Genomic DNA, 19,022 nt, shown 5'->3' with positions numbered 1-19,022 from the left:
TGGGAGAGCTAGTTGTGGGCGAGCATTTTGCGGAAGCAGTGCCAGCGTGGTAGCAGTGTATGAAACCTTATAATATTTTGTTTCCAAATTGGAGTAAGAATGTTCACCTTATAGCTGAGAAAAGTGTCACTGTTTTGTCATTTTTGTGTCACTGATCTTAGCATCTCTTATACCATCTCTCCCAGGTTTTAGCCTCATCCACCTTATTGCCACAGGAATCTCCTGCTTCTTTGGCTCTAGCCTCTTAACCTTTGTGATCTACGTTTACTGTCAACGGTGCCAGAGGCAATCTCAGGAGTCAACTGTTATCCATCCCACTACTCCCAATCATCTTCATTACAAAGGCAACACAACGCCCAAGAACGAAAAATACACACCTATGGAATTCAAGGTAAAAGACCGTATCCATGAATTGATCTATGTTGAGCATACTATACATTTGCAGTAGAAATAGATAATCTATGGCCTTCCAGACATTACTAAACTACAATTTTCAGGGTTTTTACCATGGATTATGCTGGTTAGAGCTATTGAGAGTTGAAGTTCCACAACTGAGGGCCCAGTGTTCCTACTGTGCTCAATGGTTCCTAACTTTTCATGCAATTTCCTTGTTTTCTTTTTACAGTACACTTTGAGCTGAATTTTATGATCAGTAAAATCGTGTGGCAGAACTATCCTAACCACTAAATCACCTGATATGGCTTTGTCCAGCCAGAACCTACCACATGATTCTTCTGATTCTGTTGTTCAATTTGTGCCTCCTTTTCAGGCATGGCCTGTTTTGGGTCAGAGAGATCTGTTGTGGCTTAAAAGGGCTGTTTTCCTACAGAAGGTGCCTTGGCTTTGCCCATTACCCTGGTTATAAACATAGACTTGATAATTTAACTGAGACATGTTTCTGAAGGGAAGAGCAATAGATGCATACTTTTGGAAGATAAGTGTAGCATCCTATCAAAAGCTGAATATTAAGGTTTGAAACCTGGTCTATACTTTCTTCCTTTTCCCTATTTATCTATACGTGTTTTTCATTTCATGTAAATTCTGTCCTCTCTTCATCCAAATTTTAATCAATATCAGAAGAGGACAGAAAACAGTTTATTTTGTTCATAGGTGCACATATAATACATTTGATGGGTATGGGAAACATTATATTGATGTAACCAAATGGGTTGTTTGTTTGGTAGGCTTATTCACAAGAAAGTATTCTCTACTTTGCATGAATTGTCTTGGTAACCTCTTTTTTGTTTTTAGCTGGAGTTTCCCCATCAAGAAATGATCCTGGCAAGCTAACAGATACCACAGTAGCAATTAACACATAATAAAGCATCCAGCAACTGTAATCAACAAAGTAACTTGGAGACAAGGGAAAATACTCCTTAAAAACAATTGATTAACTTGCAGAGATGATGGCAAAGATTACTATTCTTTGGCCTATATTTAAAAAACAAACAAGTAAATAGGGAGCAGGTACAGAAAGCAGGATCCCAGTTGAGGGCCTCCTTGGAAAATCATGCTTCCAAAGAGTGCTGATGATAGAGCAAAGCATTTCCACAGATTTTCAAGTGGGTACCATTGCATGAAAACCATTTTAAAATAATGTTCAGAGCTAGAAAATAGATTTTGACATATGGTAGCAATCCTTCAACCTACCGGTCCTGTTTGCTTGTGTTTTGAAGCCTGCGAATCCTTATTCAGGCTTCCCCTGCCCTATAGGGGCCAGATTGCACCTGGAAAGTCTATCACCGCCAGCAAACAAACTGGAAGGAAACAGTCAGTTCTACTGATACATAATTTTATTGATGCATGCATGATCAGCTGGTATGCAGGCTGGGTGCACCAATAATAATTTTTGAATCTAGATTTAAGTATCTTTATACCGAAGCGATCCCAGGAAAACTATCCCCCAGCAGAGCCTCATTATATCCCGGCTGAAAGTGGAGCATCAGCTCTTTCGTCCGTGTTTCAGTTCCTTTCTGTGACTTAAGGAATTGCATATTTTTCCTCCATATAGAATGCCTTACTGGTTCCTATAGGGAAAAGGCATTGCAAGAGGAAGATTACATATCCCTACTGCCCCCCGCCCCCGCAAAAGATTAAAACCTACCTTAGAAACTATGAGTACACTGTTTGGTTTATGGGGATCTTGATGGACCATAGAAGGAAGTATACTGTATTGCTTTACTTTGCTTTCTCAGATGATGAAGCAGAGCTAAATATTTGAAGTCTTATGGTATACCTAGCTTGGGATCCTTAAATTTAACAGCACATTTAGATAAATAATTTGCTGCATCCTCCCTGAACCTTCCAAATGCAGATGGAAATTGCAGGACTGGACACTTTTCCATGTCAGACACACTCTGTCTCAATTGGCTAAGCTCTAAGATAACCTGGAGCTTTTCTCCCTGATAGGTTACCTTCTTAATGCAGAAAATCATATATAATATGGGCGATACTGTGACTATGCACCCCTCTTCCAGTTGTTGCTACCACCTCTGGATTTTCTTTTGTTGGTTTTTAAAATGTGTCTTAACTATACTTTTTTATTGGAAGAACCTTTGGGCAGTTTTCATTAGAAAATATTGTTAAAATAGTTTGAATATATAAATAGCATCTTTCATTCAATTCTTTGTTGCTACCAATAAGCACACGAACCCCCCGCATGTAGGAAAACAGCTAAGCTACTTTCTTCGGAGAGGTCACTTTTATGTTTATTGATTGATTACGTGCCATGAAGTCCTTGCTGACTCCTACTGACCACATAGATAGATTTTCTCCATGGTGATCTGTCCCTAACCTGGTCCTTCAGCTCTTCCAACAGTACACTCGTTGTTACCGTAACTGAGTCTGTTCACGTTGCTGCTGGTCGTCCTCTTCTTCTCTTTCCTTTCAACTTTCCCAGCATTAGAGCCTTCTCCAGAGAGCTGGGTCTTCACATAATGTATCTGAAGTAAGATAATTTGAGCCTGCTTTTATATCTATATAGATTTTTTTTTTTAGGGTGAGGAAACAAAACTTTTTTTTAGAACAAGAGCTGTATTCTCAAAAGTGGTAAAGCCAGAACAAAGTGAAAACTGCCAGAACCCCCATCCCCTAAATTCTAATGCTAGTTCATGCTCATTTTATAAGGCAATTTGAATAGTTCGGCAGTCCGTAATTCTGCATTAGGTATCTAGAAGTAATGCATATGCATCACTGAGAATGAGCAGAGCTGAATGTCATTTGGTCTTTGGGGCAATCCTTGTATGCCTGTGAGCTTTCTGTGAGATACTGTGATTTGTGGGAGAGATAATAGCTCTGTGTTTTCAATCTGCCTTAAGAGGAACAAAACCCTTCCACATCCTTCTTTTCTCTCTTAGTCCTTGACTATATGTCAGATTATCCAAGACAGGAAGGCAGGAATTTGCAAAGGGTCATAGGTGGAGAAAAGCCAGTGCTAAGGAAGTTTATCCTGCTTGAACTTATCTTGAATGTAGGATTTTTCCTGATCATGACTATCTCAATAAGCAAGGCTCAAAGATTGTCATTCAGGTTTCCAGGATCATGAATATATCAATGAGCTTTGCACATTAGCAAATTCCATTACTATTTGTGGGTGCAGCTGCAGTTAAATGACTACAGAAGAAGGGCACCGTACTGTCCTTTCCTCTTTACTGAACTTCCTCCAAAAATTATTCTACAGTGTTTTTTTCAGGTTACAGTGGCAAAAAGTTGTTTGCAAGTTAATAAGAAAACATTTTTGTTAAGCATGAGTCAGCAGGAATTTGGAGAATGTAAATTATGTCAGACAAACAAAAATCTCCCCCACCCTTCCTGCTTTCTCCCATCTCTTTCATCTAATTAAATGCATGTTGATTGACACAGAAAGGCCACATCCTGTTTGTTTCAGGTACAGCTTCATTAACTAAGATGTCTCCACTGTCCTGAAAACATTTGCTTCTTTGTGTTCCATAATCAGAAGGAGTCCTTAGACACCACTAAACATTTATTTAATGCCAGGCTGGTGCTCAAGGCTACCCTGAAGTATCAGTATCATTAATAAACATGATCCCCTGAATTTTGCCTCCTACCATAGAAAAATAAGCTGAGAGTAAAAGATCATGGTTAATAGGGATGGGGAGGGGAGATTCCAACAGGAAATAGGGGTGGAGTTAGGCTGAGTTTAGCAAATGAATTGTTAGGAAGCCGGTCCTTAAAGGAGAAAACTGTAGAGGAGTCATGCTGGGCCACTAGTAGATGAAGCTCCACACAAAAGACTGAAGACGATACTTAGAAACTCACTGGCGATATACATGTGAATTGGTTGTCTCCTATCATAGCTTCTCCTATCTTAAGAACTATTGTTTAGTAACTCTGTTATTAGTGATGAAATAACCACAGAACTGCAATCCCCAGGGTTTATTGGAAGAATATAGTAGGAAAGTTTAATAGAAATGTAGATCAGAAAATGGTAGCCAGAAGATGCTGGGCATCACATCTGTAAGGGGAGGTTAAGCATCTGTTCAGAATTGGTGAATGGAGGAAATGTGAGATGAAAGAAAGACAGGAAATAGATTCTGTTTCTTCAGTTTATTTCTCTGCACAGGTGAAGAATCACCTGGTCCTCCAGATACTGCTAACTGCAATTCTTTTGGGGGGGGGGGCGGGTTGTACTTCAGCAAAATCTAGAGGGCCCCAAATTCCTGGCCTATTCTACTTAAATAATGGAGGGGTAAGGTGAATAAATACTTTTGAAATTAGCAGAACTATTTATGGGAATGTGATTGTAATCTTAATGTCATAAGCAGTGCTGAAAACCTTTCTTTGGAACTGGATTTTTCACAGTAACCTTCTCCGTGATATGAATGGGTAATGCATTAATTCCACCACATCTGAGATGTCCAGTTTAGGTCCCTTGAGCTTTCCAAAGGCACAAATGAATTTGAGATCCTGCAAAGTAGGGCATCTGATCTAATTAATGAAGTGGAGGACATTCAGTTTATTAGGAGACATAGTCAATTTGGGCATTATTTAAAGGACACGGTAGAAAAGTATGACTGAATTATTTGTGACTACAGCCTTTGTTTTAAATGTTGGGGAGAAAAAGCTGTCATCCCAATAAGTCACAACCACAACGAGTGCTATAGGCTCTCCCACCCTACATTTTCCTGCTGTTTCTGTAACCCTTAATTTAAGAACAAAAGACATAAGGAGAGTAACCAGAATTAAGGAAGGACAGAATATGAATAAAGAAATAATGAGAACATGGAGCTGATACATAGTGTGCTAAAGTAGTGACATAAAGGACAGTGATTATTCAGGCATATACATATATAGATTTAAAGAAGGATAATACAGGTGGATATGAAACAAAGAAAAAAATAAACTGGCCATTTGCTAAAATAAAGCATTTAACCTGTTCAGCAGTGTTTTCAAAATGCAAATTCCTTCTTCTCTGTTTACTGTCTCTTGCAATATAATGTGTATTACATTCTGAAAATATATTTTTTCATACCATGTTAAAGATTTTTAAACTTTTTCATTTTGTGGGAGGATATATAGAAGGGTTGCAAACAGCACACGTCTTATGTGATCTGTGTTTTGATCCAGAGGATCAGATATTGAACTCAGTATACAAACATAGATCTTTTCAGCTTCAAACAAACTAGTTCCACCATTAAAGGAGCAAAGGCATCTTTTGACACTCTGTGTTTGCACATGGATGTGTCCATGTGCATGTAGAACATGGAAAAAAGGAAAAGCAGCAAGCACTTATATTAGAGCCATAGTATATAAGAATACAAGGATTCCAAAGATAATTTTATTGCATATTTTTCAATCATTAATCTTTCCTGTTCACCAGTCAATCAAGAAGTTGATAGCATTGTTTATGCTTTAACCACAACATTAGATTTAATTTCAAGGAGGGGTTACCTGCCTGGGCATTAAGTTTCCATGAATATTAATTCAGCAGAGATAGAACTACTGTGGATGACAGTAGCCTATCAGTGTTTTCTAGGATGATAAGAGGTCTGGGCATTTACTATTGCAAGGTTTTAAAAAAGTCTCACCCTAGCTTTCCTTCTCCCCACCACTTTCTCATTTTTTTTTTAATAATATCCTAGGTTCTGTTGTTGGATCTTTTAGGAAGGTAAGGAGAGCATTTTTCAAGTCATCTCCTCGGCCATTTGTGTTCATTAAATTAGCTACAATTTCTACAGCACTTTGACAGTATCGTATTATGTTCAGCATGAATGCATATTGTAATACAAGTTGTTTACATCATGCATTATAATAGAATTCCTTACGCCATCATCAGCTCAACCAGGTTGTTTGGATTGTAATAACTCAAGCTATTAAAAAAAAAAAAAGCACTGCACTTCTAGCCTTTGCTTTTAAATGGTCTTCCCCACCTGATGCCCTCTTCGTGTGTACAACAGCTGGCTAGGAACTGTGAACATATACAACTTTCACAATTCGTAACCAGCAAGGCTGCTCTTAAAAGAGCAAGTTCTAAAAGGCCCATGTACATAATTTATGTTATAACCCCTCTTTTAATCATGACTATAATAATCCATGATGGCTGACTGATTTTAGTATTAAAAAGTACCAAATGGTTGTGTGAATCCCTTACCAGAATCTGAGTCTCCATTAACAATGTCCAAAATGGTGAAACCCTAGTAGCTTCAGCAGGGTGTGTCCTGATAGCTCCATGATACACTATATACTTTGTGTGCAGATGTCTCCGGCTTAAGCCCTGACATCCACAGTTAAAAGCTTTCATAGGTGCAGGTTTAGAAAAAACATCAGTCTGAAACATTGGAAAACAGGTCAAACAAAATAGCCAGACCTTATCTTATTGGAGAGAGGAGTAACAGTAAATGGGGCTGTTTACTTGCTCCCTTCTTATTTAACTTCTGTATTCATGATATTGTAGTGGCCATGAAGTCACAAAGTTTCCTCTCCCCTCACTCTTCCCTTGCTCTCATGGACCGAAAATTTAAGTGTTAATGTATGCAGATGACATGGCTCTTATTTCCTGAACTGAGACTGGCTTTAGATTACTGGCCAGACTAGCTGCTTACTGTGAAAGGGGAAAAACTTAAGATAAATTATAATAAAAGCAGTAGTTTTTGGCAAAGTAATATTAAACACAGATGGACAATTAATGCCCAACAAATAGAGCAATGTCCCTCTTTTAAGTACCTGAGCATCACCTTTCATAAGTCCCTTTTATGGAAAGCACACTTATCTACTGGCTTGACAATTGCCCAGCATACAGTAGGTGCTATTCTGACTTTTTTTTTTAAATTCTAAAGGAGGGGAAATGGTAGCCCCTGCACTTAAAATATTCCAAACCAAGGTGATAGCCCAGATGCTGTATGAGGCTGAGATTTGGGGGTGGGATGAGAAGATCATCGTCCAATTGGAAGTAGTCCAAAACAACTTCACAAGGAAGATCCTGGGCCTCCCCCAGGGTACCCCCACTGCCTGTTTAAGGATGAAGGTAGGGCTGTCTTCCGTCACTGTTAGAATACATCTTGCATTGCTGGGGCACTGTAAGAAACGAGAAAGCCTTCAAGAATCCCATCTTGCCAAACTGTTTTCTCCATTACACAGCTGGGAATCAATGGACTAAACTTTTGTCGCTCATTCTACAAATGTATTCCCTACCACCTTTGGGAGAACTTAGATCTTGGAATAGGGGAAATATTAGAGATTGGCTTTTTGAAAGGGATGCTAAATAAAGATGCCGCTGTAATGCAGTCATCCAAATTTTCATCTTGGTATCATCACTATAAAAATATGGAAGCCTCTCCCAGTACCTGGTTAACATAACCAGTGCTTCACTGAGAAGGGCTTTAGCGTCCTTTTGCCTGTAGACCATACTCTCCACCTGTCTCAAAGGGAAATTTTGTAAGTTCCCTGTCAAACAACGCTTCTGTCCTTGTGGCGTTAGTCAAGTGGAGGACGTTATCCATTATGTCCTCCACTACCCCATTTACAATGAGGTCAGGGCCAAATTACTACTGGCAGATGAACTCAGGGGCTCTGACCTTGAAAAATTGAACTGTCTTCTTGCAGATATGTTCCCAGCTGTCAGCAATCAAGCTACTACTTTTGCTCCTCTGTCATTTAAACTTAGAAAGAAATACTTAAGCTCTTAGTTGCAGCTTTGGCTTTCTTCTGTTGTAGCCTTTTTACATCTAATGCTTCTACTCTATTTTATAATTTCACTATTTTATTTTATTTTATTTTATTTTATTTTATTTTATGGCGTTCTTATGCTATGACCTGTGGTTACAACGATAAACTTATTTACTCACTTAAAGTAGGCTGTAGTAAGTTAGAGTGACTTCTACTGAGAGTACAAGATACTTCTATAAAAATAGGAATGAGCAGTGCTTCCCCAAGCCTAGGATCCATCTAATCCATAATGTCTATCTAAGAAGGGTTAGTCATACGCTTCCAAGAAGACTCAAGCAGGTAATCTCCTTTCAAAACACCCCACTGTCAATTCAAAGCTCCCCATTTGGAGTGCGAAGCAGCTATTTCATGGGAGAGATGGACTACTTTGATCATGTTAGAAGTGTTTTGAAGCAGCATGTTTCACACTCAAAATAGGTATGTTGTGCCAAGGAAGGGGCATTTATGATTTGAAACATTTTGCCTGTCTCTGTTTTCTCTACATAAAATGGCTATGCAGCATAACTTAAACTGAAATAAACGATTGAAAAGAGATCAGAACAATGAATGAATCTTAAACCTGAGTCACTGTGCTTAGATCTTATATTTAGTGTCAGAGGCAACCTCAGTTTGAGTATCAGTTGCTGGAAAAAATTAAGGGGAGGGTACAGTTTGCTCACATCCAAAATGTTGACTTTCCACAGTCTAGGATGCAGGAAAAGGTTGGCTTTCTGTGTGAAGCACAACTCTAACGTACTCTCAAGGCAGTTAAATGTGTATTAGCTAAATTTGAAATATTCAATGCAAGTAATTTTTTACACACCATATAATTTAGGCATGGTTGCTAGTTTATAGAGGATATAAAAAAGGGGTCATGCAATGGATACATCACTGTTAAAAAGAAAATCACACACATTAGTGCTGGCCATATATGGAACATTCTTGGAATTGCACAGAATTTGTAAAGAAAAAATTAATCATTCTCTAGGACTTTAAGGAGATTGGCCAGATAGCCAGACAATTCAATTAAGAAGCAACTCAAGGAAGACACTAGTCATTTCCATGGTTTACGAATGCCCCTGGTGCCAGCCACATATTTAGAAAAAAAGAGCTGGGCTATGTAATGAATGAATGCAATCGATGAAGATTTAAGCAAAGGAAATGTCAGCGATTCTGAATCAAGCAAGATGAAGGCAGAAAAAGGGTTGTCTGTGAAATCCAGGCTTATGACTTTCATGGAAATGCAGTCCTTAGGCATAGGAAGAATGTTGACATCTCTGTAAGGTAGCCTGCCCGTCATTAACAAGATGAGACCTGTTTTCATCAGGTTAGCACAGTATGAACCCTGGCACTTCATTCACTCTTGAGAGAGATTTTGCTGTAGCCAAGCATAAGTGCCATGGACTGGAAAACATCCTCTGTTTTTTGTTTGTATATTTCTTCCAATAAGAAGACCTTTGGGGGGAAGTTGAAATCTTAGGAGGAAGAAAATCAGTGCATCTTTCAGCTGTGAAATGAGAAATGAAAGTAGAGAGAGGATGCGATGTTTCAAACATTGCCTGACAATGTCTTGTTTCCTTGCAGATAGTCATTTTGGCTGCTCCTGAAAATAACATTTTCTCCCTTTCATTTTGCATGGTTGAGATAGCAAAGCAGGCTTTCCATTTCCAGAACTATGTGAATGAGCTTGGCACATATTTGTAGATATTTGTTTTGTCCTTCCATTTCTTAGAATGTATAGGATGACACTCCTATCTTTTAGCTTGCTCTTCCCATTCTCACTGGCTTTTTTCTTTCTCCTTTCTTTATGCCTGTGTGTGGGGTAACAGAAGCAGTGGTCTCTCTTTGGTAGGCTCCCCTTCTGCCTGGATGACCTACACAGGCATCAAGAGGGAGTCTGTGCCCTGTTGGGCCACTAGTCAAAAGCTGACGAATTGTAGCCATTTGGGATTTGGCACTATCTTTGCACTGCCCTCTAAGCAACCCAGACTGAAACCTACAGTTTCGTTACTCATGAGTTGTATTTGGAGCAAAGGCTTTCCCCCATTTAGAAAGCATTGACAGATGAAGTGGCAAAGCACATGTTGTCAAGGGGCAGAGGCTGATCTGAAAAGGAAAAGGTTTGGTAGAGGGTGGAAAAATCCCTGGGGGAGGGAAGCTGCGTTCTTTCTATGCTGTCATCTTGCAACGCTAAGTATCCCTTCCATGGGCTTTGGGGTTGTATCATGTCGGCTAGGGAGGGAAAGCAAGGATTTAGCAGTACAGCTTAGTGGATGTGATTAGTGCCTTCCCCCGACTCCCTTTAATTCACTGAGCAGTCAGCCATGCTAGGAAGGTGTGGTTTGCATGCAGCAAAATTACTCTGGCAGAGCGGTGATACATATTGCAGAGATGTCATTACCCTTATGGCAGCTGCAGCAAGCCAGGTAGACTTGTCACATTTTTAAGATCCGTGGATGCTGCTACTTAAAGGCTTGAGTGTTTGGCTTTGTCGCGCTCATGCAGAATATTATCATGCAGAGCAGCCCTTCACTGGTTCAGCCACTTTATTGATTGATAGGATGTCTGCTATGAAGTGTGGGCTTGTAGCCACTTTGGGTTGCAGGGGGGATGCAAGCAGCAGAGAAAAAAGGAAAAGGTTAACTGGTTGTGATAAATGAGTGCTTTGTAGCTTTCCATGCCTAGTTTTGCAGCCATTTTGTAAGATTGCCCACCCGGTGACCTCCAAATTCTAAATATGCCTGAGTACCCAAAAAGTTTTCCAATCCCTCTACAACACTGAAATGGGTCTTACACCCTGATCTGGATCTCTGCTGTATTATCTGAAGAGAGGTGGAGTGAAGCACAAATGCCAGCAACCAGGAAGGAGTAAAATATACTAGCTTGAAGAATTTGGCAGTCACCACTGGATGGTTTGAGGACAGGTGTGCTCCTGCCACAGTGGGATTGTAAATAGAAGATTATAATTTGGCTTTTGCGCTAGAATTTTGTGGAAAACTCTCTAAACTCGGGAGAGTACTCTGGTCCATAGCTTAGATAAGGTTTGGCCTATTTCCAACTAATCCTAACTCCCTTTACCCCACCCATAATGTTTCTATGTAAATGTAATTCAACATCATTTAAACTTTTTCATTTCTACTTGTTTTGTATTTAGTAATTTAAAAATTGTATTTTTGAATCTTGAATTTAAATTTTGTCCTTGATTGTGCTGTTCTTATGATCAAGTACTGTTCAGGATGAAAAATTAATTGCTCGTGTGTTTTTCTGAGGGAAAGAGGGTAGCAATGTATATTAAGTTTTAAGGAGGGGGCAGGTGAGAAACAGATACTTATTCAGAGCCAGATTTAGGTATTGGATTGGAATTCCCCAATTTCTCTATTTATCATCTTCAACGGTTTACAAAGTAATGGCAGAGAATCAGCCCCCAAATATGAAAACATCTGTGGGTCTTGGTTTTATAGTAGTGGCAGGGCTCAATTTCTCCAGAGGCAGAGGCATCGTATCCCAACCAACTTAAAGTTTGTACAGAGAAACCCAGAATAACTGTAGACACAGCTTAGCTAGAAGCAAGTTTACAGCTGAAAGTGGTACTAGAGAACAGAAGAGACAAGAATTCTAACACTGAGAAAGGTAGGATGAGACTATTATCTAAAATTATTTTGTTCTTCTTTCACAGACACTGAACAAGAACAATTTAATACCAGATGACAGGACCAACTTCTATCCTTTGCAACAAACAAATGTGTACACAACAACCTATTATCCCAGCACACTGAATAAATATGATTACAGGCCTGAGGCCTCTCCTGGAAGGACCTTTACTAATAGCTGATGATGGACAGATTTGCCCAAGAACTGGATTACTTCCTATATGATTTTTATTTTTAAAATTGAGTTTATGGACCAAATATTGGCCCAGTCTATAGATGTAAATATTATAAGTGGGCCTTTTATTTTCTCTCTTATTGGTGGTCTTACTTTCAAGTAGCACATCTCCTTAAGTGGACCTTCTGCTTATGGATAATGGGTAATCTGGTCTAGGATATTTGAGGAGTCTTCAGCTAGAGATAGCAGATACTGGTATGGATATCACAGTGTGAGTTGTTCCTTTGTGTCTGATACCAAGATAATCCTGGAACCAACCCTAATGTGCTAAATTTGTGTGGAATGATATGACTACCCAGTACAGTTTCAGAAGTTCTGTGGACATTGGAAGAGAAATTCTAGCAAAGCGCTGAGACTTATTCTTCATATGCCTACAGGTTAATAGTATTAGGAACATCATCCATCAGAGAGACTTGTGGAACACCATATTCAAGAGTTTGGCTTTTAAGCTTCAGGATCAATCAGTATCATCAGCATTTTCTGTGACATGGTGAAATATATGCAACCTTTAATGGAAAAAGTCCTGTCAGATTTATAAAACAAATATGAGATAACTTCACACAAGAGAAATGTTTTGAAACATTTCTAAGCAATGTAGTAAGACTTTAAGTTTGGATACATGAAGCATGGGCTTTGGATACACAAAAGATGATTTATTCTTCTGGAGAACATGAAGAGAGTGAAGCAAGAGCCATGGAAGATTCTGATAGAACTACTTCTAGCTTTGATTCCAGGAGGTTCTTAAGACACTGTTGGACTGATGGCCCTCTGCCCTTGTTGAAATTACCAAGCTTTGTGCTAATGCTGATTTTATTTTTTATAATTTTTTATTCACTTGAACAAAGAAAAGAGTATTGATTTCAGTTTGTCTCTAAAGAATGTCTCCATAGTGTAGCCTAACCCAGAAAGCCTATGGCAAAGTCCTTTAGTGTCTTCCAGTCAGTACTACTTTAAAAAAAGAAAGAAATACAATGTACATCAGTAGCTGCCATTGTTCACCAGTGATGGAGCAAGACAGAAAATAATTCTGCTCCAATTAAAGTAAACTGGGGTCTGTAGCATTCTGAAACAATCCAGTCCAGCCTTGAAAGGTTATCTTGTATGCTGAGTTAGACCGATGCAGAAGCCACGTCATCTTGGGCTAGATGAGTCTTTTGTTACTGATACTTTCTCATCATCTAATGTATAAACTCTTGGTGCTAAGCAGTGGAGATGGCCGCAATATAGAGCATGCGATAAGAATATAAGCCAGTTCCTACATGAACTCTTATCTGTCTGCTGTTGCTGGGTTGACTATGCTTTAAGCCATTGGTTTCCAATTCAGGTTGACTAGTATTCAACACATTACGGGCAGCTGCTGGTAGTACCTTTATAATAGCTATTGGAAGAATTGTCTGAGAGGTGGCACAGTCCAGGCCCTTCATCCAAGCAAGAAACACAGACTGGTCAGTGGCTCTAAAATGACTCAGGAGGCTGTTTTAAGTGAGAAAATGGTCCAGTGCTGATACCAGCATCTCATACTACCTTACCGAATCAGAAGTCATAAAACAAGCATCAGTGCCTAAACTGTGAAAAACCCTGGCTGAGTGCATGGGGCAGATTCTAGTGATTTAGATAGGATGTCTGCTATGGATCCCTCCATTTGCTCATGATGGAGAGATTGGGCAGTCAAACTGCTACAGGCTTCTAACCCAAACTAGGCCCTTGTAGGAAGGTATGTCAAATTCCTGTGAGAGCAGACTTTGTAAATTTCACCAGCAGAAGCTGCTGCTTGTGCAGATCTGTAATAATTGGGACACTTGCTATTAACTAATTAACCCTTGAGGTCTGTAAGTAATTGTTGGATCAAGACCAGAGTAAAGCATTGTTTCAGAGTTCCATTTTTTGCAAAGTGTAATTCATTTTGCAGGGAATTAAGTATTCCTTTTCCTGTTATTTTGCTTTATTTTTACTTTTTGCCATGATGTAATCCAAGTGGATTTTTCAACTACTTTAAAGAGTAGACCTTCGTTCTTCTGACATATGTTTTCTTCAGATACCAGAAATCATGGCATGTTTCAGGGCAGGGATATTTTTAGATACTCTATTGCAATTCTTTCTTTCCAGGGACCCAAAAGTGAAGAATGGTACTCTTTCAAAAGTAGGAACAACTGTTCTTAAATCAGTTGCATATGCTCCTGAAAAAAGGAAAATGGAGGGAAGCAGGGGCTGAACGGTAATCAGAGTTATTACCATGCAGCACCCTTGTTTCTAATCCACAGTAATGCTCCTTATTGACACTAATACTCTCCTATCTCTGATTCCGTTGTGCTTTAGACACAGGCTGCTGGTGTTCTTGGGATCAGCCCATTCCATTGTGGGGGGATTGTCTAAATACTTGCTTTCCTAGGTGCTGACTGTAATACCGGGACAGAGGGCATTTCAAGCATTTTGCCAGCAAGGTTCTCCCTGAAAGGAACAAAGCTCCAGTTCCTCTGACTAACAACTTTTGATGTGGCAACAGTTCCACGGGTTTTGAGGTGTACTTCAACATGTGATGCATCTCTTGCCACATGGGAAGAAAAATCACCCAGAACCTTCCCATGCCTCCCCGATCATTCTTCGGTACTGCCCAGGAAGCTGCTTTGGAATCTCAGGCAAGTCCTTAATCAAGTTTATGCAACACCAGGGAACGATGTGAAGGGAAATTAAATTAAATTAAATTAAATTAATTATTTAATTTAATTTAATTAAATGCAAGCTTCTGGGAATTGGATCTTAATTTTCTTATGGTCAAGCATAAAGGAGATGTTCACAAAGTCTATTAAAAAACACTAGAATATAAGCCAAATAAATCAATGCCTTCCCATTTCTTACACTTGTTATTTCAGCCATCTATTTCTGTGACTTTAAGTAACATCTGCAAAATCTAACCAAGCAGCTGTGAAAACTAGTTATTAAAACATGTTATAACTAGAAGTTATTTCAAAGAGTTGTACTGAGTCCTAGTGATAGGCTGAAGGGAGCACCGCAGCCATTTCAGATTTTTAGAAGTGAGATTTGAAAGTTTTCAGTAATTCTGATCTTTACTTAATAGTTTGTTTCCTTCATTATCTTTAGAGAGGATTGGAAGAGGGAGTGAATTTTCATATTTGGATAGGACAGTCTATTAACACCTTTGTATTTTCATAATTAACTTCTGTGATCTTTCGGGTGTGAGAAATTATTGCTATATGTGTTTCATTATGGATCATTATCTTATTACATTAGCTTTTAATAGGTAAGGTAAGGTTTCAGAGATTTGGCAATTTGCTATTACCCACTCTGGTTCAGCAATTCCTTACAGGCAGCTATAGAAACTTTCTTCCCAGAAGAGCTAATTCATTTAAATGGAATTAACAGCTCCTGATGCTGCCATTCTTTCAAGGAAGCCATATTTACAGGAGGCTGTGAGTGCACATCTTGGAAAACATTCCAGGTTCTGAATTAGAGCCAACGGGTCCAGTGGGTCAGAGAAGGAAGAGCTGGTCAGCCTATTACACGATTGTCCTTCAACAGTCTCTCTGTGTTCCTGTGGTTTTCTTCAGTGTTGTCTTCTTCCATCATGATAGGAATACAGAGCATGTTTACACTGATAAAGCAACAAAGCTTCATCACAGTTTTATGCCAACCATGTACTACTCTGCTGTCTGTCTCTGCCAGGGAACCAAAATGCAATGTGGGTCATTTGTGCTGTGTCTTCTCTAACTCAAGGAAGTACGGTCTCCTTTGCTGAACTGTTGCTGCACCACTCTGAACTGCCCACTGGTCTAGAGACTGCATGTTTCAGAGGTAGATCCTGAACTGACTGCGGGGAGTTCATTCGAAGCATATTGTTCTTAAGTAAGATGCCTACTCTCACGTGATTTGAAAAAAAACTCGGAGAAGGACATGTCATTCCAAGGGAGAACATGTATTTCCATGACTCACCCACATCTGAGATACACATGTATACCTATTGCCTTATTATTTTTTTTAGAGAATGATGCATTAAATTAAGATCTATATAAGAAGCGGGAATGATTTGAGTCCTTTTCAAAGCATAATTTAGGACTGTAATTTCCTAGCATTATGAAATCTATTGTGACAAAAAGATCATTCAGAGTTTAATCTGTGTAATCATTACTCACACTGAATGTGAAATTTTCTTACCCATGCAAACTATAAACGCCATGAAATCCTCTTATTCAAACACTGGTAAATATATTGTTATATATTTATAACAGAAATGTTATATATTTACTGCTGAATGTCTAAAAATAAATTTAGAATAAAACAAAAAAGAAAAAACAGAAAATGGCAGCACTAGGCTTTCCTGATAGAGTTAAAGGAAAACCCTTCCCAAAGAGAGCAGCAGATTTTAACAAGAACTTGATTTTTCACAGATCAATGATTTTTTTCATTGTTTAATGGAAATTGAGAAGTTGACTTTTTAACTAGAAATGTTCATCTTCCCCAACCCACAAAAAATCCATTCCTGTTCAGAATGGCAAAGTAAACAATGTTTGTATTTGCTCATACTTTATGAATAAACAGCCCAAATTGACTTAGTACATTGTTGCTATTGTCTTAATTATCAGTAAATAGATGTGAAGCAAGAACTAAAAAGTAAACCGTTCAAGCTTATTTTCAATTTTGTTTTTGTTGTTGCAGACAGCTATGAAGCTTTGCACTCTCACTTTGCATGCAAAGATGACACAGAAGAGTCAAGTCATTACAACGTGACATTAGTTGGGTGACCGCTGTAGTTTCTTTGGAGGCACTTTAGGTTTGCTGTTCAGAACTACCCAGATGCAGCCATTGAATCCTGCCTGTTAGGAGATGTTTCCTTGTTATGTGGTTTGATTTATATTTGAAAATGGCTGGGGTATGTTGGTGCAGCGAGAGCCAGTGTGGTGTAGTGGTTCGGGCACCAGGCTGGAAACTGGGAGATGGTGAGTTCTAGTCCTGCCTTAGGCATGAAGCCAGCTGGGTGACCTTGGGCCAGTCCCTCTCTCTCAGCCCCAGAAAGCAGGCAAGGGCAAACCACTTCCAAAAACATTCCTGAGAAAACTGCAGGGACTGGTCCAGGCAGCCACCAGGAGTCAAGACTGACTTGAAGGCACAAGGGGAAAAAAAAAGGTGTCCACACACTAGCGCTGTGAATAACAAGGAGACAAATGTGGTAGGGGAAGGCAGTTGTAGCAGTTTTAGTTATACTGCATACCGCTGGCAAAGTGAGGTCTCGGTCACAAAAGCTTATGCAACAATAAAGCTGGTTGTCTTTAATACAGACCTATTTATTCCTATGCTGACAGCTAATATACTCCTCCTCTGCAATTGGAAATAAAACCAAAGGGGAGACTCATCTTCTTCTCTCCACTGAAAGAGGAACTTTCAGTCACGATGGTAGTAATAGTAACAGTTTTAAAAACTCACTCATTCAGGCCCAGTCTAGTTAACTCTTCATCTATAGCAGTGTTTCTCAACCTCTGCAACTTTAAGATGTGTGGACTTCAACGCCCAGAATTCTGGCTGGGTAATTGTGGGAGTTGAAGTCCACGCATCTTAAAGTTGCTGAGGTTGAGAAACGCTAATCTACGGCAACCCAGGGTGAGGTGAAACTAAATGACACAGTGACACAATTCACACAACACACTGGGCTATAAAGTGATGTTTCAGGTTTAGCAATTTGAGCTGAGTTACTATGCCTTGGAAATAATGACTTGTATCATAAACTCTATGAAATAATGGCTTGTATTATTTTTAGGCACTAGCCTTTGTTTATTTGTTTACCCAAGTTCAAAGAACCAAATAAAACTTGAGATGAGGCTTTTAGCTAACAGAAGTTTTATTGGCCAAGAAACATTCTGGATGATTCAACACCATGGCAAGGTGTTGAGGAGAACCACACCTTGCAAAGCAAACAACAAAGATTTTATAGGCATTTACAAATGTAATCAGATCATAGATCCCCTCATGTCCATATAAGGAAATGCAGGGATGGTCTAAGGGGGAAAAAAAGGTGGATTCCAGAAGGAGAAAGTGAGCTCAACTCTCTTCTCCTGTTACCAAGGAAATGCCTACATCCTTATCTCTCTCTGGCTTTCTTTGTAACTTCTTTGGAATTTGGTGTCTCTGCCTACCCAGTACAAATCTAATTTATAGCTTACTTGTTCAGTCAGGCATCTGGCTAATTGCTTCTAAAGGAAATGGGGTGGGGGAATGCTGTGCTCTCTTGGAAGGAAAAAGCAAGTTAACCCTTTATAAGTAAGATAGAGTGCACTGTCACATGCATGCCCACACACTACGTGATATATATATATGTAGAATATAAAATCATATATTAAAATAATGCCCTTCATTTTGAACTATGATAGTGTGGTGTGATATCTGAATGGAATTTCAGCCCTCCTGAACATCCAAAAATGGCAGTGTGAGTTGGTTTTGGAAATTTAGGCTAGAAACAGGTGTCTGGGGAGGATGGAGTGACATTGTGTGCATCGATATCATCATGCAAATAACATGAATTACCTACTTGCATTATTTGCACGATGATAACATGATGCACACAACCTTTTGACATAATTGTGGTTTCTACCAAATGTCTGGGGCCAGAAATACAAAGGAATGCATCTAAGATATGCTTTAGTATTGTCGATCCTCATTAGAAAACAAGAACGTTTCTATTTAAAGATTTACATCCTCTGTATGTTTGCCTGGAATAGAACATATGGAGGACAATTCTTGCAAGCTTGCCTGTTAATTCCAATGGAATCAGCAGGCTCTGTGCATCTAAACCATTGTAGCTCCACTTTCTTATCTCATTTGAATTCACATAGAAGAGTCCTGTAGATCTGGAAGATAATACTATTTTTATAGATTAGTATTTTTTAAGTAATAATAGTTTCCAAAAGATAGGTATGTTAAACTTGCAAAAACATATCTCGTGACTAAAGTCCATCTGCATCAATTGC

At 39.1% G+C, this 19,022-nt stretch overlaps 1 protein-coding gene across 10 annotated transcripts in view; it reads left to right on the top strand.

Annotated features, from left to right (window-relative positions):
- SEMA5B (semaphorin 5B) overlaps nt 1-16,617 on the top strand; it is a 476,652-nt gene extending 460,035 nt beyond the window's left edge. For all 10 annotated transcript variants that reach the window (XM_088146436.1, XM_088146435.1, XM_088146434.1 and 7 more), the window contains 2 exons: nt 186-391; nt 11,840-16,617. In XM_088146436.1, the coding sequence (XP_088002562.1) occupies nt 186-391; nt 11,840-11,995 (362 nt within the window). In that variant the 3' untranslated portion in view covers nt 11,996-16,617. The remainder of the gene's footprint in view (nt 1-185; nt 392-11,839) is intronic.
- Nucleotides 16,618-19,022: the final 2,405 nt, after the last annotated feature.

This window comes from Python bivittatus, unplaced genomic scaffold (assembly GCF_059951505.1).
Source record: "Python bivittatus isolate LINGU-HERP-01145 unplaced genomic scaffold, Pbiv_v1 ctg000480_np1212, whole genome shotgun sequence".
In the NCBI taxonomy this organism is placed as follows: Eukaryota; Metazoa; Chordata; class Lepidosauria; order Squamata; family Pythonidae; genus Python; species Python bivittatus.
The sequence above is the reverse complement of the archived record's forward strand: the minus strand, read 5'-3'. Positions and strand labels throughout refer to the sequence as shown.